Below are 13,505 nucleotides of genomic sequence, written 5' to 3' on the forward strand. Positions count from 1 at the left end.
GGCAATATTTTAACATTATGAAGGCAGTGCTCTCGTCCCATTGAAGGAACCAGAGTGCTAATCAAGAAACAGATGCAGAAACTCAGGCTCACATGCTTTCCAAAAGGAGTGATGTCAGTGCACTATAATTATGTGGATATGGATCCCCAGGACACTTTTCAGTAACAAAACATAAGACAAATCCTAATCTAAACCAATGGAAAGAGTCAAAAACACATGGAGTATTTTACTTATGTAATCAAATAAACTTTACCAACATCACCAACAAATCCACAATGAGATACCACTACATACTGACAATAAATTCCAAATGTTGGTGAGCATGTGGAGTAACTGGAACTCTTTGGCTCTCATAGTGGGAATATAAATTGATACAGTCCCTTTGGGAACCATTTGGTTGTATATACCCAAGCTATGATACAGCAATCTCAGTCCTGGGTATATACCTAAGAGAGATGAAAATACACACACACACACACACACACACACAAGCTTGTACAAGAATATTCCTAACAGTTTTATGCAAAATAGCACAAACCCAAAAATGGCTCAAATGTCTGTCAATATTGGAATATGTAATATTGTAGTTTATTCCTATAATGCAATAATATACAACAATGAAAAAGAATAAATTACCTGTACATGCAATAATGTGAGTGATACAATATTAAGTTAAAGAAGATACAGATTGTGTGTTTTATTATCTTGATACTTAGTTAGAAAACAAATAAAATTACATTCTGATGATAAAGATTAGTGGCTATGTTTGGGCATATTAATGACAAGGAGAATGCATTTGGGAGGCTGCTGGGTTGTCGATAATATTCTATAGTTTGATTTGAACAAAAATTACACAGGCATATTTACTATGTAATAATTGATTCATCTGTATATACACTTTATGTACTTTGTATGTATTTTTGTTCAATAAAATATCGAAAAAAGAAGAAGAATGGAGGATTCAGCTATGTCAAAGCTGTAGATGGCTCATTTAAAAGGAGGAATGGCAACATAGAGGTCATTGATAGCCTTGACCAGAGCATTTTCAATGGAGTGATTAGGGTGAACACCTAAATGAAGTGGGTTCAGGAGAGACTGGGAGGAGAGTAAGTTGAAGCATTGAGTGTTGTCTAGGTTCTCACTCTGATTGGGTTCCAAAGTCCCTCATGACCTTGCCCTATCCAATCTTTATATTCTTTTCTCCCATTAAAATATCTACCCTTCCTTTCCCCCAAACCCTAAGGCCCCTCTTGGCTGTTACACTAAAACACAGGCTGTTACACTATAACACAGGCTGTTACACTATAACACAGGCTGTTACTCTGTGTTATCTAAATGAGACAAACCTACATCAGGGAATTCAATAAGTAGAAAAATGACTGTAGAAAAGTGCCCCATGGCATTCCCCAAAAGAGCTAAGTTTAGGATGGTATGGAGCAATGGTTCTCAAATATTAATGAGCTTTAGAATTATTGGAAAAAAACTTGCTTAAAATGCATATATCTGAGCTTCATTGCCCAAAGACTTAGAATCAATAGATCTTCCAGGGATGAGAGTGGAGGGGTAGCAGTAGGGAATGGACAGGAATCTGCACTTATAATATATACTGCGGGTGACTCTAATGTTACTGATCTACAGGCATCCTGTTAAGAGACACTGGTCTGTTATGTGCAAGAAGACAGGGAAGGCAGAATAGAGGCAGAATTTCACTACTGGTTGGGTAAATGTAATAAATGATTCTGTCTCTATTTTATTTCTCTTCTGTCCTGGAGCCTTCAGCTCCTCTTGTACAGGTAAGTTCTCTGAGCCCTGGGATATGATCATGTTCCTTTTCTGTCATCAAGGTTCTTTGGGTTGTGGGCGTATAAGAAAACCAAAGCTTTGCTGATAAATTTTCTTCTTCCTTTCCTTTCCCCTTTACTCCTTTATTCTCCCATTTTCTTTCCCTGTTCTCTTCCTCTTCTTTATATCTTCCAATCCTCCATTTTCTTATTTTTCCTTTTTCTTTTCTTACACCCTTCCCCATTTTTCCCACTTCTTTTTCACTTTTTCTTTCCTTTTTACCTCCTTTCCTCATTTCCTCTCTCCCTCCAACTCTCAGATAGAAAAGAGGAAGTTCAACCAGAACTCTAACTCTACGTACTGTGTCTTCATGGTCAACAAGCCCTACGCCATCACCTGCTCTGTGGTGGCCTTCTACATCCCATTTCTCCTCATGGTGCTGGCCTATTACCGCATCTATGTCACAGCTAAGGAGCATGCCCACCAGATCCAGATATTACAACGGGCAGGAGCCTCCTCTGAGAGCAGGCCTCAGTCAGCAGACCAGCATAGCACTCACCGCATGAGGACAGAGACCAAAGCAGCCAAGACCCTGTGCATCATCATGGGCTGCTTCTGCCTCTGCTGGGCACCATTCTTTGTCACCAATATCGTGGATCCTTTCATAGACTACAGTGTCCCTGGGCAGGTGTGGACCGCTTTCCTCTGGCTCGGCTATATCAATTCCGGGTTGAACCCTTTTCTCTACGCCTTCTTGAATAAGTCTTTTAGACGTGCCTTCCTCATCATCCTCTGCTGTGATGATGAGCGCTACCGAAGACCTTCCATTCTGGGCCAGACTGTCCCTTGTTCAACCACAACCATTAACGGATCCACACATGTACTAAGGTGAGTATACTACGGGAGTTCATCAATTTGGTTGATTTATATTACTCAGAAGGGGTAATGCTCCAGTTTTCTGTTTCCAGAGGGGTTATCCCTGAAAACTGCATAGAGTTTGCCAAGATTATAAAAGCTTCTACTCTCTGGTCATGGAATACAGTAGTGGTTAAGACCTTAGGCTCTGGAGGGAGACTGACTTGAATTCGAATCAAGTTCCCAGAGTTCTGTGACCTTGGGCAGGTCGTTTAAACATTATTAACCTCAATTTCATTTTTAAAAACTTAAGATAATAATCACTATATCTACATCCCAGAGTTTTTATGAGAATCAAATTAGCTAGTGTATGTGGAGTGCACGGTACAGAGCCTGACACTTAACAAGTCTTTAGTAAATGTTATCTATTATTATTTAAAGGTGGTACTTTAGAGTAGTGGTTAAAAGCATGGATTTTAAAGTAAAATAGGTTTTGTCTTGATGCTCAGTGCTTCTACTAGCCATCTGCGTAGTCTCTTGTGGTTTTACTTTCCTCACCTTTAAAAAATTGTAATAATGTTAATTCTCATCTCGTGGATTTTGTGATGAGTAGAGATAATATATTTATATAGGGCATGATATACAGTAAGCATTCACAATAGTATTAAAAATTTTATTAATATTAGGATGAATAGTAATAACATAGTGCCTGAAAACATAAGATGGCCATAAATAACATGATAAACTAAAATACATACCATAATAAATATACAACAGTAATACCATGAGATACAATGGACGTATGGGCGATCTAGAATTGGGGTAGAAAGGAAAGGAAGCTGATTTGGCTTAAGAAGCTTAGGGAAGGCTTCACAGAACTCAGAACAGTATTTCCTAAGAATTTGAGACATGGAGGAAAAGGCAGGGAAGTCGATTCAGGCAGATAGAACAGTGCAAGAAAGGAAATGAAATATAAGAGAATATGGACAGGTCCAGTGATTTTTTTCCCCAAGGTCACATAGGTGGATGGAGGTGGGAGTGACTTTGGAGGTGAATGTTCAGTGTCTAGTTATGGTATCTCTTTCTAAACCCTGAGACTTTTCTGGTCACCCTGGGCTAGAATTGTTCTCAGCTATGCAAGCTATATGTGATAAGTACATTCATCCTGTAGCAAAACTGGATTGCCAATGACATTTTTTTATTTGCCCTGAGATGTACAGGAATTTCTAAGGAGTAGTTCCTTCTTTGAGACAAGCATTTAATTTTTCTGATGATGATTAGTATTCAGCTGTTCTGGCAGCTGAAAATTGGGGGATATTTTCATTTGCCTGTGTAAGAAAAGAAGAAAAGAAAAATAAGAATTGCTATAAAATATAAACGCTGTGCCTCAGAGGCTGCTCAGAGCAAGAATTCCAATTTTTGCTACAAGTGTAGGCAGATTTGTAGCTAAAGCCTAGCATGGTGTTGTGGTTTCAGCTGGTGGAAAGGCCCCAAAGGATACACCTAGAAACTGACATTCTCTCTTAATTATTATGCCTTCATGAGTGTCATAGAAAGAATTCAACCGTAAAGTGTGTGTACAAGAACTTCTGTGTGGGTGCCAAATAGTTTTAGCTATTTAAGCTAGCAGTTGCCTAAGTACAGGCTGTTGACAACTTACAAACAGCGTATGCTCTGGTAATACATTTGCTAAGTCAGTTGTTTAGCAGTTGATGGTTTTTTTCATAGAGAGTTTGGGAGTTCCTAGGATAGCCCAAGAAAGCCTATTTTACTAAATAAGATGTATTGTTAAAATCCTGCTGTGTCTGGTAATCTGCAGGATGACTGTAAAGCAAAGAGAGAATTTAAAGATGGCATATCGATGTACACTCCATATTTTCTTCCACAAATTTCTTTTGCTTTTTGAGACGGAGTCTCACTCTGTCGCCCAGGCTGGAGTGCAGTGGAGCGATCTCAGATCACTCCATGTTCCACCTCTCCAGTTCACGCCATCCTCCTGCCTCAGCCTCCCGAGTAGCTGGGCTACAGGCACCTGCCACCACACCTGGCTAATTTTCTTTGTATTTTTAGTAGAGACGGGGTTTCACCATGTTAGCCAGGATGGTCTCGATCTCCTGACCTTGTGATCCGCCTGCCTCGGCCTCCCAAAGTGCTGGGATTACAGTCTTCCATAAATTTCTTCATGAGGTCATGAAAAGTGCAGGAAGTTGGTCTGTGATGTTTTACTGCGGGAGTGGAGAATCTTATAAGAGTAAGGGTAGCCTACACAGAATAGTTGAAACCTGCATCTGCTAGAGGGTAAATCTTACAAAGGACAGGAATTCTGCCTATTTTATTCACTACTATATAGCAAATACTCTTCATATTGTCTGATATGTAATAGGAACTTAAACTCTTGATGATTAACAGATTATAAAATTAATTCTTCTGATCAATTGTTTTAACTTAACAGAACTAAGACAATTTTTGTATTTTTCTTAAAAATCCCACAAGTAGATCATCAGTAAATTCAGATTAATTCAAGAAACATAAAACCAAAAAAATGAAAATAAGTATCAGCTTTTATCCTGCTAATCCTACCCTTATTCTCAGAGACAATAGTTAACATTAGTCTGCTGATCATTTCAATGTATTTACAAACACTCATAAAAACCACAGAAATATCATAACTCTTTCTCACTTTATGTAAATAGGATCATTTTATATGTACTTTTCTACATCTTGTTTTTTATCCTTTAACAATACATTTTGAAGATATTTTCACTGGGGAAAATATAGCTCTAACTTATTTGTTTTAGCTGTTCCATAATCTTCTGTACTAAAAATACATATTAAAATTTATTTAATTGTTTGCTATTAGTGGGCATGTAAGTATTTCCAATTATTTGTCATTGCAAGCTGTACTGTTTTTAATGTTCTTGAACACATTTCTTGATGCATGTGCTAGAATTTCTTTCAGATAGCTACCAAAAATGAAATGACTATATTGACAGGTATGCTCATTTAAAATTTTTACATTTACAATAATATTGGCATCCTAGCACACTGTAACAATTTGCATTCTCATCTACAAGTGTGAGAGTATCGAGTATCCTCTACTCCTTCTCCTCACCAATGTTGAATATTATCAATCTTTAATATTTTCTTGATTAAAAAATATTAGGTTGGTGAAAAAATAATTGCCATATCATTTAATTTGCATTACCCAGTGATTTGTCAGATTGAACCTCTTTTAAATTAGTTATATACCATTTATATTTATTCTTATATAAACTGCATCTTTATGTGCTTGGCCCTTTTTGTGACAACTTTGCTGTATTTTTCTTAGAAATTTCTGGATGTTCTTTGTTATATTCTGTATATTCATCCTGTGTCATAGAATTGGCAAATACACCTCCCCATCTCCTGCTTACTTTTTAACTTTGGTTAACTTTTGACTTATAGAAGTTTCCAATTTTGAAAAGGTATTCTTACTTGACCTCTTAGAGTTGGCCTAACTTCCTTCTTAAAATACTTCCTACATTAATTTTCCTTAATACCATACTTTCCTGGTTTTCCTGCTAACTCACCAGCAACTTTTTCCCAGTCTCCTTTAGAGGCTCTTTCTCTCTCTCTGGCCTCAAACTGTTGGAGTTCTTCAGGACTTGGCTCCTGATACTCTTCTCAGACTATGCTTTTACTTTACACATTCACTATCTATAACTTTAAATACAATCTTTATGCTGTCGGTTCTCTCTTTGATCAATATCTTTAGGACATAACACTCCTCTGAGATCCAGAGAAAAGATCCAATTTGCTTCCTTGACAATCCCATATAGGTATCTCTTAGAAATCTTAAATGTAATGCAACCAAAACAGAATTATTAGCTCTATACTCTTACCCCCTGTATTGGCCCATTTTATGTTGCTATAAATGAATACTTGAGGCTGGGTAATTTATAAGGAAAAGAGGTTTATTTTTCTAATGGCTCTACAGGCTGTACAAAACGGCATTAGCATTGGCTCATGAAGCCTCAGGAAGCTTTTACTCATGGCAGAAGATGAAGGAGATTCATACATGTCTCATGGCAAGACGGGAAGCAAGAGAGAGAAAGAGAGGAGTGAGGTGCTAGACTCTTTTTAACAACCAGATCTCACGAAAACTAATAGAGTGACAATTCACTCGTTACTGTGAGGAGGGCACCAAGTCATTCATGTGACCTCCACCCCTATGACCCAGACACTTCCCACTAGGCCCGACCTCCAACTCTGGGGATTACATTTCAACATGAGATTTGAAGGGGATGAACATCCAAACTATCTCACCCTCCAACCACAAGTTTTCTGAGTCATCCCTATCTCCATAAAAGGAATAATCTTGTATCATGTTACTAAATCAAGACACTTTTCTGTGGCTCTGAGGGAGAACTAACATATTAGAGGGCAGGCTTAAGGATTTAAAAAGAAACCAATCAGCTGGTATTGAAGAGATGGAGCTAAATAAAAATAACCATAAAATTCAACCATAGGGGCAAAATGTAAATCATAAAAATGTAAGATAAATAAATTTCTAGCTGCATGTATGAAATTTAGAATTTTATAAGCATACTTTCTTTTTCCTCACCCAAGGCAAACATTTAAAAAGTATTGGACAGGTCACTAGAGACCTCCTTCCATTTTATTAATAATAATGATTATGATTATGAAACCTAACATTATTCCAGAAAAGAATGTTTGTTACTATATTTGAGAGCCCTAAATCCATCATTTGCATCTAATTTTTATGACTCAAAGAGGTAAGGTATTAGTATCCTTGTCATTTTAAAGATGAGAAAATTTAGTGTTAGGGTAAGTAGCATGCCCAAAGTCACACAAGTAGTAAACAATGAAGCTGGAATTCAGACCTAACTCTTTCTGACTTCAAAACTCAGCCTGGTCCTGCCACTTAGAGTCAGAGTTAAGATTACAACTTTCCATGATAACCTTGACTTTTTGGATAAAGTTGATGAGTCATTTTTTTAATCTATCAACTCTACCATTTTGTTGATATTTCTCTAGTTTGCCTACAAACCATGGAAGACTAATAACTTGTTCAAATGAAGGCATTTTCATACTCACATTTTTTAAAAGGAAGTAAGCTTAGATCAGATGGGCCTATTCTTATTAACCACTTGTTGACTTCTATCTTTGGGTACCCATTGACTATTCAAATAAAAAATCAATTTTAAAAAAAGTTCATCTCAGGATTGGGATCAAACTCTTCTTCCTGTGGTTTTCAGAACATACCTTTTTCACATTTCTTCAACTTGGGCACTTGTTCTTCTCCACTTCTGCTGGATGGCAGTGGTCTGTTTACAGCACTATTTCTCATGACATTCATACTGCCTTAGAGTATATTTAATTTATTTAATTAAATTGTATACTTATTTAATTCCTGTCACATCAAATATTCCTTGAGGGGAGAAACTATGGCTTCCTCTTCTCTAGGTACCGCATAGTCTTTAACACAGTATCTGTATAACAGTAGATGATCAATTGATTGATACATTTTTTGCTGATGAAATGTCTTCCTGATTCTCTTCAGATTTATGAAGGATTAAAATACTCAAAATCAAAAATTAGGTTTTGTTTGTTAAATCTTCCCTTAGATCCTAAAAGGTGCAGAGAACTTAGTCTACAAGATTCACATTGGGAAGACCCAGTTCATGACAACATTCTGATATTGTGGGGCCTCTTTCCTTTCAAGTCTTTTTGACAGAATGGAATTTTACTTTTCCAAGTTGAATTAGAAACAGCCAAGCCTGACCTCAATGGTTTAGAGTCATAGGTCTCCCAGGGTTGGTCCTATCCTTCTGGCCTTTTGATTTACATGCAATTTTATTATTAAATAAGCAAACGGGTAGCCGATGAAATAAAATATGCTTTTGAAATACATTCTTAGAGGGTTTTGGTTACTAAAATTGTACTAACTAGTGTACACAGTAGCAGAGATGTCTGCAATTGTGTCTGACTATTTTCTGTTGGACAAGTGTCTTTGGAAATATGCAACCCATGATCAAAATAGAAGTGAAGAAAGCATTTGATTGGATGACGACACCATTTGTCTAGACATATACGTTACATAGTCTTCTAAATATAGCTTCTAAACATGAATTATTATCATATAAATATTTTGGGGCAATTTTAATTTGTCTTCATGCATATATTAGAAAGAGGCAAAATGCCAGTGTGTGGAATTCTAAGAGGTTTATCAAGTGTGCAAACTCAGATTCTCAGTGAATTTGGAGCCTGCCTCTTTCTCCTTGTCTCATCCTTAATCTTGTTCTGCAGCTGTGTTTTCCCCACCCATCAATATCTGTCTTAGTCTTATGGAAATCACTTTTCCCACTCTAGGAAACCCATACTGAACATAGTGGCAGAGAAGAAAATAAATAACCTAATGATAAAACATTAGCTGCGTTCCTACTAAAGTCAGGAATAAGACAATGACGTCTTATCATCTCTCATGGTCAACATTGTACATACAAAATCCAAAGAACGAAAGAAGAAATATTCTACATAAAAATTGGAAAAAGAGAACAAAGTTGCCATTATTTATTAATCATCTGTATGATCTATTATAATCACCTTCCAGGAAAATCCACTGTAAACTGTGAAAAGTAATAAGATATTTCATAAGGATGGATGATATGAGATAACACTCAGTCCTCTGTGACTTTCCTGCTCATGAGAAAAAAACAATTAGAATGTGAATTAAGAAAAATACCACTTTGCCACTGCACTCCACTCCAGCTCAGGTGACAGGGCCAGACCCCGTCAAAAAACAAACAAATAAACAGAAGCAATAACTAAAGTTCCTTAAAAATATATTTTTTAAAAGTATAAGACCTTTATTGAAAGAAACTTTAAAACTTTACTGAAGAAGAGCAGATAAATTGCTAACAGTTCATTCTGGATAGTAGAAGAGGTGACTGTAAAACCCATATTTTGCTTTTGAGGTTATAGGAAGCCCATCAGAACCCCAGGTTTGCAGATTCTGGAACTCAATTTATCAGGTTCTGAAGTTTGATTCACAGGAACCGTGTACTGAGCACTTAATGCACCAGGCAGCATGCAGCAGATATAAACATGAACCACTGAAGCAAGGGATACACAAGCAAGGTATTACAGTACAGTGGACATCACTGCAGGTGTGCACAAGGTTTATCAGGAGCTGAGGGAATTGCTAACAAATCAACAGTTTCCTTGTCATCATTGGTGATGGGCATCCAGGCTCTGCTTGAACTCCTGCAATGAGAGAAGCTTCCTACCTGAGCAGCCTGCTCAAAGGTTGGGCAGCCATAGAGCTTGAAAGGTTTTCCTAATATTGAGTTGACGTTTCCATCCCTGTGGCTTCTACTCACTAACCCTCATTCTGCCTTGAGAAAGAGAAAAACAGGTTATACCTCTTATATTAGGACAGCCCTTTATGCATATTTGGCCATAGCTTCTTTCTGAGGCTTTTGTTTTTCGGAATAAATATCCCAATTTATTTTAGTGCTTTCTGTGTATATTATTGTTGGAAATTTGGCGAGTGCAATTATATTCCCTTATTTGCAACTTTTATTTTTATTTTTCCTGGTGGTTTTTCCGTCAAAGCACGATCAGCAGACCACTCACATTAGAATCATCTGGTAGCTTAATAAAATCACAGATTCCTGGGTCCCACTCATTGAATCAGTGCAGGGCCTGTAAATGACATTTTTACTAATACGGCTGTTATGCATATTAAAGGTTTAGAGCCACAGTCCTAGACTTTTGTGGATCAGAATGGTCCAAGGTGTGCTGGCATTGATTGTGATTCAGGGCTTCAAGTTATGACACATATTAGAATTCTTAGGTTCTTATAAATCTGTTTCTTTTTTTTGAGATGGAGCCTCACACTGTCACCCAGGCTGCAGTACAGTGGTGCAATCTAGGCTCACTGCAGCCTCCGCATCCTGAGTCCAAGCGATTCCCCTGCCTCAGCCTCCCGAGTAGCTGGGACTACAGGCACCAGCCACCACATCCGGCTAATTTTTTGTATTTTTAGTAGAGACAGGGTTTCACCATGTTGGCCAGGCTGGTCCCAAACTCCTGACCTCGTGATTCACCTGCCTCAGCCTCCCAAAGTGCTGGGATTACAGGCTTGAGCCACCACGCCCAGGCCAGAATCTCTTAAAAGATAACTTTATCTAAGTTAACTGGTATAATTAGCAGAAAATTCCTTTTGGAAGCCTGCTTCAGTTCAGTTATGCTTTAAGCCAAGTAACTCTCCCCACTTAGGAGACATGGTATGACGAGATAGTCTTGTGACCACGACAAGGTGGCAGGTGGTAGGAATAAGTCATATTAATTTGATTTGAGGTTCTTTGGGGACTTGATTATGGGGTTCTTTGTCCATTGGATAAATACCAAGGACCTTGTCAGTCTTGCTGCCTGTTGTATCCTCAGGGCCTAGTAAAGTGCCTGAAACATTGTAGGACTTGACAAGGGGATAAATAAATGCTCTGTCTCTACTCTACTGGCTTACCCTCTCTTCTGTTTAACTGTCTCCATGATTATTAGTTCAGATAACTGAAGGCAGAAAAGGGACTAGGGTGCTGACTGTAACCTTAGAGCAGAGAATTTCCCTGTAGAAAATCTGCTAAAGATTCCAGTTTTGGCTTCTTTGGTAGATAATCCCCATCCTCCTATTTCACTCCTTCTTTGTGAAAATAAGACAAAATAATTGATGTGAAATTGCTTTGCTAACTGCAAATCTCTGTCCACATGAGAGTGATAATTTTAAGAACAGACTATTTATAAATTAGGCAACACAGCAAAGATTGCATACAAAGTTTAGCTTTGGAGATGGGCTTCTCTGCTCTCATCAGGCTTAGATTTTTCCCCAGGTTCCAGGTTCAGATCTTACTCAAACCTAGGACACTTACCCAATTCCTAAGAAGTCTGAGAACTTTTGCAAGTGCTTTCCAAAGAACTTCTTGCCTATCTAACTTGGTTCTTGGCTATCATCCTCCGTTATCCACTGTCAATCCCTGCAATAAACAGGCTGTCCATTGACTTGAAATCTCTAGATCTGTATTGTCTAATAGGGTAACCACTAGTGACGCGTGACTATTTAAATTTTAATTCAACCAAAATGAAACACAACTAAAAACTCAGCTTTTTAGTCACACTAGTTATCTTCCAAGTGTTCATTAGCCACATGTGGTGAGTGGCTATTGGCTTAGATATAAATGTAGGAAATTCTCATGATTGTGAAAAGTTTTGTTTGACCAATCAGCTCCAGAGCTATATGTGCCTTCTCTCTGAAAGAGGCAATACAACTTTCTCTCAGACTCACTAACTCTTATTATCAGCCAACACTCAGAAACTAATCAACCAATTCTACTGGATGTGCTATATAAATCTTTACCATTTCCATGTACAACATTAGTGTATTCAGATTTCTATATGAAATCAATAGAGGAGAAAATGTAAACATAGAAAAAAAGTGAAAATGAGTAAGAGGCAAAGAGAATGAACTTCCCCCCAAAACACAGCAGAAGAAAAAAAAATCTGGGTTACTACCCCTTGTTATTTCCTTTATAAATAAAAACTATGATAACTTAAAATATATTTTTTGTTAACTTGCTTATTATCTGCCTCTCCAGCCAGACTGCCAGTCTCTGAGGGCAGGTACTATGTCACTTTTATCCCCTAAAATTTCCCCATGGTGCAGAAATTGCTCAAGTAGTATATTTGTTATATAAACAGATGTTCTTTTCATACTTCATTCTTCATCTGGACTGTGTATGTGAGAATAAGTTTCCACCACTTTAAAAAATATATATTAATTCCATAACTGAAATAGTTGTTTGTTCACTGTGAAACCACTTGCCAAATTTTGACTTCAGCACATCAGAATTCCCCTTTTAAATAAAGGTTTTCATACTGTTAATTGGAAAATTTTTACCCATGGATGACGAAAAGATTTAGAGTTGATTTACTTTGGATCCTCAGAGGTTTCTGCTAATGTTGTAAAGTTGTTTGACATTTAAAAGCCATCTTATGGCCTTTACCTTGAACTTTGGAGGTTACAGTTGTATTCAACGTTTACCTCATTGTTTTGAGCCAAAACTGACTTAATCTGGGTAAATCAAAGATGGATGAGGATGACCTTCTTTTGTCTCCATTAACCCCTACCAGGGCAGACTACGTAATTTGCTGGCCAAATGCAAAATAAAAATGCAAGCCACTTGTTCAAAAGGCAGGAAAAAGTGTTCTTAAAGGTATTAAAATTTAAAGCCTTTCTTTTCTGTTCATTCACTCCCTCCCAACTTGTCTTGGTGTTTTTTTTTTAACTTGCTAATTACCTTTGTTCTAGTAAAGAAATTTTTGAAATTATTAGCACCAATTTATCATTCATTTCTCATTGACACATGAATCAATTTATCATTCGCTTTTACATTGTGCAATGCCAATTTCAAATGTAAATAAAAGAGCATTTAACTTGTATGTGGAATCATCAAAATTATACAAATCATGGTAGGTAGTTCATACATACTTTTGTATTTTGTTTTTACCAGAGCAGTGCAGAAAACTAACTCAACTGCTTTTATTTCACTTTTCTATGCATACACATTCTACTAATATTCACAAATTCAAGAATAAAGTTATTAAGAATTTCAAGATGGTAGCAGAGCATTAAACCTAGGTCTGGATTCCTGTATATGCACTGGTCACATACCCACAAAGCCGGCCTTGGTCCCCATCACAACATGAAGTAATCTCTCAGAAAACACTGTTCTTGTTTGAGATCACACCAGGAAGATAGTGAGACTAAAAACTTCAAAAGAACACCAATGGTCTCGTCAAATACTCAGGGT

The 13,505-nt window shown here is 37.2% G+C and overlaps 1 protein-coding gene across 6 annotated transcripts in view; it reads left to right on the forward strand.

The window, feature by feature from the left end:
- The window catches only part of HTR4 (5-hydroxytryptamine receptor 4), a 194,295-nt gene that overhangs the window by 133,810 nt on the left and 46,980 nt on the right, over nucleotides 1-13,505 (forward strand). For all 6 annotated transcript variants that reach the window (XM_008014919.3, XM_008014918.3, XM_038006202.2 and 3 more), the window contains one exon: nucleotides 2,102-2,670. In XM_008014919.3, the coding sequence (XP_008013110.1) occupies nucleotides 2,102-2,670 (569 nt within the window). The remainder of the gene's footprint in view (nucleotides 1-2,101; nucleotides 2,671-13,505) is intronic.

The sequence above is a fragment of the Chlorocebus sabaeus genome, chromosome 23, assembly GCF_047675955.1.
Source record: "Chlorocebus sabaeus isolate Y175 chromosome 23, mChlSab1.0.hap1, whole genome shotgun sequence".
NCBI lineage: Eukaryota > Metazoa > Chordata > Mammalia > Primates > Cercopithecidae > Chlorocebus > Chlorocebus sabaeus.